General features: G+C 30.8%; 1 protein-coding gene across 1 annotated transcript; it reads left to right on the forward strand.

Moving 5' to 3' along the window:
* The first annotated feature begins 1,622 nt into the window (after positions 1–1,622).
* LOC131176632 (rho GDP-dissociation inhibitor 1-like) lies at positions 1,623–4,603 on the forward strand. The gene is made up of 5 exons (XM_058141700.1): positions 1,623–2,442; positions 2,556–2,622; positions 3,299–3,517; positions 3,612–3,736; positions 4,295–4,603. The coding sequence occupies exons 1-5, from the start codon at positions 2,170–2,172 to the stop codon at positions 4,370–4,372; spliced, it is 762 nt and encodes a 253-aa protein (XP_057997683.1). The 5' UTR covers positions 1,623–2,169; the 3' UTR covers positions 4,373–4,603.
* The last annotated feature ends 2,139 nt before the right edge of the window (positions 4,604–6,742 follow it).

Below are 6,742 nucleotides of genomic sequence, written 5' to 3' on the forward strand. Positions count from 1 at the left end.
GTTAGTGCTCAAACTCTATTTTTAAACTAGAGTTTAAATGAATTAATTTGTTAATTCACAATCTTGAATGACAAACATATATCCTAATACTTATTAAAAGTGTTTTAATATGCAATTAAGCATTGAAATTAATTAAACATATAAGAGATGTGACATTATGCATGAAACCCTAGAATAAAATTTTTGAAATTCAATGCTCTAATGAACTAATCACTATGCTTCCGCTCCTATAAGCAGGATACTACAGTGTCGTGTGGCAGTAAGCGCTACCCTAGGTAGCAACCCTCGTTCTATGTGCCCATCTAGATTCATTTTGCGTGTGTGCAGGTGGACGCAACTAATAATCGCATCTGGATTCCTTTTATTTTTCACCGACCGATGCTTGTTTAGTGGGGCCAAATTTCATCAAATCATTAAGTTGAGTGAACTTTATGGTCTTTATTGGCTTTTAAGGGATTGAACATTGAATCATAAAGAAGTGGGGCCTATTCTCCTCTGACTATTATCTGCCTTACATGACAACTTCGACAATAAAATTATATAAAAATAATTATATAAAAATATAATAAATTAATAATATTAATAATAAAAATTTAAAATTAAATTTTAAATATTTAAATATAAGATATATTACAAAAATATAAAAAAATAATTTCAATCTATTTTTTTAAACTTATTAGACTTTTAATTATTTTTTCCTAATTTTAATTTTACAGCATAATATATTATTTTCACTAATATTTTTTTTTTCACATTTTCACTAACCCTAAACTTTTTACCACATTACTAAATTACACATAAAAAAAGTAATACATATATAAATTTTATCCTATTTCCTAAATCTAACAATACATTGAGAATTATACTACATAATTAAATTTTTATAATAATATGAATTTATCTCTTGTTTATTTTAAATACTCTAAAAATATTATATTATTTTTATTAAAAAATATGTAATATATTATCCATAAATTTATAAATTACTCTTATCAAAAAATATATTACACAATAAAAATAAAATTATCTCTATATTTTTTTAAATTTATTATACTTTTAACTTATTATATTTTTAATATTTTTAAAATTATCTCTATATTTTTTCATGGGTAGCACCACTGGCAAGACGCTTCCTAGGTGGGGTCCTATGTTTTTTTTTTTCGTTTCATTCTATTTCTTTTTATTAGTCCGTCCACTTTTTTATTCACTTTTTACATATCAATTCACTTTTTATATATCAATTCACGAGAGAATATTTCTGTGTCAAGGTGACAATTGGTCATTACCCTAAATACTATCTTGCTGATAAATTTATTTTTAATTATTTTTTTTTTCATTTTAATCCTCAAAAAATTTTTTTAGCCTTCTTTAATATTTGAACTCTCTCTCTCTCTCTCTGTACTAACTTAGCAATTTCTACCACTTTTTAATAAATAACTTATAAGTCACCTCCTTTTATTTATTTATTTTTTTTTTTCACTTACTCCCTCAAGCTAATTTGCCCACTATGCACGAAGGCTCATAGCCAGATGAATCCTACGCAGCTTTTTCTTTTTTCCAATTATAACAACCATGAGAAAGGGTCAAAGGGTACCAAATCCGCCACTCAAAACTAGGCTGGCTAATAATCTCTCTCGTTATACGTGTCTCTCTCTGATGAAAATGTGCACTAATTGAAAAAACCCTCCTCGAATCGTGGTCTTTGGAGATCCTAGTGCGGGAGTGGCCTTCACGATCATCCCATCTCTCTCTCTCTCTCGCATACATTGTGGACGATACATGTAATTCGAATCACCACATGACCATTTCCTCTTCCTTTTTCTCTGTTTGAACTTTCCAATGCCAATTAAGCCGTTTCTTCTCTCCCTCCCTCTTCTTCCATCTTTGTTTCTGTCCTTTTTCTTACTGTCTTTTCTTGTTTGAATGGTTATCCTTTGTGGGTTTTCTTGGTTTTTGTCTTCTATTCAACTTTCTAAGATTCTTTGACTCCCTCTATCCTCTTTTAATATTATTGGGGTTTATCTCATATTGTTGGTTTTGGGGGGTTTTAGATTCTCTGTTTTCTTTTGCTTTTGAGTTCTATTTCTCTTTTTCCCCACTTGTATTGTCATATATTGTGAGTGAGAAAGTGCTGCTGTTTTTGTTTCTGTTAATTTTTATGGGCTGTTGATGTCTTTGGCGGTTGGTGCGGCTTCAAGTACCAAAATCATGGGTTTTGATGAGCAAAGCAACGAGGAGGTTTCAGAGACAAAAACAATAGGAAAAACATCTCCCGGTGAAGAAGAAGAACATCATCATGATGCACCTAAAAGCGGTGGAATCAGTAGACATGCAAGTGAGAGCTCTATTTGTGCAACCGAGGAAGAAGAAGAAGAGGATGAAGAGAGGAAGATTGAGTTGGGTCCTCAATATACTCTCAAAGAACAACTTGAAAAAGATAAGGTTGGTCTGATTTTTCACTTTCATTCTTGTCTCATTTATGTTTAAGTTCCATCTTTTCTAACTTCATTTATGTTTAATCTTGTTTATTGTTTTTGTGGTGTTTGAGACTGTAGGATGATGAGAGCTTGAGGAGGTGGAAGGAACAGCTTCTTGGAAGTGTGGATTTTAATTCTGTTGGAGGTAATCACATAAACCCGCTTGAGCTTTTTCACATATAGACTTCCTATTGTTGCTTCAGAATTGAAGGAAAAGAATGAAACATTTGTTTATTTGCTTAGATTTTTTGGCCCCCGTAATTGATTGCAAACGAGAGCTCACATTGAGAGTGAGTGTGTTAAATCTCTACATTGTTCTTTTCTAAATTGCATATGTGGAAATGTGGATTTTTCTATGATCCTGGCAATTTGTGTTCATGATGTCTCTTATTAAGCCTTTCTTGGATTTACAAAGTCTCTGCTTATTACTCTTTGAGAAAGCAAAATTCATGTTGGTGAAAGCTTAGATATTAAGACAGGTTGATTTTATATCCTAAGTCAGTAGATAATTTATAGGTAATTGCCAAAGATGATTTCTTTCAGTAGATAATTTATAGGTAATTGCCAAAGATGATTTCTTTCTCCACAATTTATGGCAATTTTGTCTATTTATGGAATGTTCTTTAAGCTTCAAGTTATAGAAAATGGGGTAATTTTATTATCTTCCTTTTTCCATGTACATTTCATCAATTGAATTTTGAATTTTCATATATTTTAAGCAATATTTCATGTTTTACCTTTTTGGAATTATGCAAGTATGATTCTATGAATAGCACAGATCAAATTTATCTCTGATTTTTTTTTTAACTATAATTATGTAGAAAGTCTAGACCCAGAAGTTAAGATCCTGAGCCTTGCAATCAAATCCCCTGGTAGATCTGATATTGTTCTTTCTATTCCTGAGGATGGAAATCTTAAAGGCACATGGTTCACCTTAAAAGAAGGCAGCCGCTATAGCCTGCAGTTTACTTTTCTGGTTGGGAATAACATTGTTTCTGGCCTCAAGTACACTAACACAGTTTGGAAAACTGGTGTGAAGGGTAATCTTCTCCCCCCATCACCTTGTCCTTCCTCCTCTTTATCTTTTTCAATTCATGAAACAACAAATTCACCTTGCATAATTCTGCCTAACAGTGGATAGTGCGAAGGAGATGCTGGGAACCTTCAGTCCTCAGGCAGAACCTTACACACATGAGATGCCTGAGGAAACTACTCCATCTGGTATGTTTGCTAGAGGATCATACTCAGCTAGAAGTAAGGTAAGTTCTGCCAGTATTATGTTTTTCCATGTTATACCAAGTTTCAAAAGTATAATGTAAGATACAAGCTTAACCAGCTTTCCCCTCCACATAATAATAGTTACATTTGAAATGATATAAATGCCAGATACTATATTTGAAGCTCGTAAGAAAGGCATTTTTTGCATTTATTAGGCATTTTTTGCATTTATTGTGTTTCATGTGCTCTGCTGATTCATATGATATAGCATTTTGGTGATCTGATTTCAAAAACTTTGAAAACGATGAAAGTATTGAATGGTTTCTAGACCTTTTAAAAATGAACCTTTACAGATAGTTTCTGAGCAATGAGTGAGGCTAACTTTGTTCCCCTTTTACTGCATGAATCTAAGTTAACAAATGAGTAATTTATGTTCATGTTCACCATAAATTGTAGACGTGAATTTCAATCTCGTGGGCCATCTTATTTTTTTATTGTAACTATTAGAGCCATGAAGCATGTTTGGCTTCCATTTGTGCAGCCGCTATATATATATATATATATATTCTCTCTTTTTCATGTTCTTTCTTGCTTTTCAGTTTGTTGATGATGACAACAAGTGCTATTTGGAGATCAACTACACATTTGATATTCGTAAAGAATGGCTGTCGACTTAAAACTCTCAAGTTAATTTTGTTTTCCCCTTCAGATTTCATTGTTGCGGCTCGAGTCAATTGTTTTCCCAGTTTAAATATGATTTGGATGTTAAGAAATCTTGTTTTCGTTCTCATTTATGAATCCTGTCTGAGACTGGTCTTCTCAACAATGAAGGGAGGATTAAAAATATTGTTCAACTAGATGTTCATTTGGCAGCTGTGTTTAATAAAAGTCGATCTTAGTTTGAATTATGCATTTCTTCTACTTCTCTTTATTTCTTTTACATGTCTGCAAGTCCATGTCAATCTATGGCAACATGGAACTGTAAAAACAATGAAAGCTAAAGATGTCTAGCAGAGTTCTTCAAATTCCTAATTTCAAGCATTACCAGTCGGGGTGACCATTGTTTAGTCTAAACTAAAACATCGAACCGAACCACCGTAATTTGAAAATTGGATTCGGCTCTCTGTACTCACCCAGACAAATTGGAGACTCAAAAGGATATTTTGGTAGGTATCAATTGGCTCTTGCCTAGTTCACCATCAAAATCAAATTGAAAGGGATAGCCACATAGCCCTGCAAATCAGAATTGGAGACGTTCGTTGATGTTCAATTTCTTGCCTCCCTTTTCTAATCAATCAAGCAATTGCAGTTGTTTGAAGTTCCTCTTTCTCTCATTTAACAATTATGTGGTTCATAATTGCAAAATCATGAATTGATTATTGAAGAGTTTATGATTTATGGAAGTCTCAAAGGTCTAGCTTTTGTTTTTTATTTTATTTTTTTAAATTTTCATTAAAATTAAAATATAAATGCTTCAAATCATCAATGATGAATTCTTTCCCAGTGTTTTGTCAATTTATATTGCTTCTGGAAGATTTTAAAATGCTTATTTTTATTGTAAAAAATGCCATTGTCAATGGGATCTTTTTTAAAATGTGATTATTTTCCCTTGAATTGTGGATTTAAATGATGAATTTCTGTTTTTTGAAAGATTTTGAATTGATGAACTGAATCAAATGAAATCAGCTATATTTTTTTAATAAATTTCGATTATTTTAGTGTTGAGAAATTTTAAATGGAATCTAACTCATTGATACATAACCTTCATCGATCGGAGTAATTTTATAGTGGAACAATAATACCATGTAAGTTACATGTAATGTTAAGTCACTGAAAAATTAACACATAAGCAATTATGGTTATTAAAATCAACTGAAAAAAAAAAATTGCATGATGATTAAATTTCTGTGGGGCTTATTTACATATATGTATTTAATGTTAATTGGATTACCATTTCATGTAGGCTATACTACATGAAATTACAGATTTATTATATAATTTCTCAATCAAAAGATAGAATATTAAAAGACTAATTATTATATACACTAAAAATATTAAAAATTAGTGTCAACTTATAAAGATAGGACCATATATTTCACAGAGAGAGAGTACATATATAGTTCTATGTAATTCCTTGTTTATGGGTCCACACATACACCAGCCAATGAGAATCACGGGAGTGATAAGGTGACTCTGTTTTTTATCTTTTTTAAACATCGGAGGAGATTTTATCTTTGGCCTTTGGTTTAAATATTAATTTATTTGATTTTTTTTTTAATTGCATTAATTTATTTGATGATGTTCTTTTGACACAAGTCGGTGTGAATGTGGAGTCATACATGCTAATGTTATCAGTCTAATGTCGTTTTCTTTCCCTCTTTGTGGCTTTTGCAAAGCCAAAATCTCATATGTAACGGTCGTTTTTGTTGTGTTCTTTTCATTGAAATCAGTTGAATTCTTTTGCGACGGTTTGATTATGAACATGGCAAACCAACTCAAAGTTAAGTTGCAGTCTTCTGGAGTCTCTTGTGGGGACAATTGGCCAAAGCTTTTCAGGCGGACGCAGGGTGGGGCCTATTTCCAATTTGCCATGGCTGTAGTGGGCCCCACGCGTGTGTTTTTTCTGTAAAATTTTTATAATTATTTTTTAGGTAATTTTAATTGAGCCTTGAATTCAAAATTATGTAGTTTTGAAAACGATTTTAATACCATAAAATTAAATTTTATTGATAAATTCTTATCACTATTATAAATTTATAATAAATTATTAAAAATTTTCAAATATATATATATGTACTATTTTATCATAAATAAATAAATTAATTAATTATAAACTAATTCATTCTGAAATTTATAATGAACTAGATGAATATTTTTCACACTTTCCTTATCCATTTTATTTATTTCCTATTAAATTATTTATCTAAATTGGTTTTATATTCTTTATTTTATATAACCCAAAAGCTTTAAGTGTTGAATTTTTTTTTTTCATATATAGGTTTCAATTACGTTCTAATATTATTTTGTTTTCATTATGTTTATGGTTA

Source organism: Hevea brasiliensis, unplaced genomic scaffold (genome assembly GCF_030052815.1).
Source record: "Hevea brasiliensis isolate MT/VB/25A 57/8 unplaced genomic scaffold, ASM3005281v1 Scaf2, whole genome shotgun sequence".
In the NCBI taxonomy this organism is placed as follows: domain Eukaryota; kingdom Viridiplantae; phylum Streptophyta; class Magnoliopsida; order Malpighiales; family Euphorbiaceae; genus Hevea; species Hevea brasiliensis.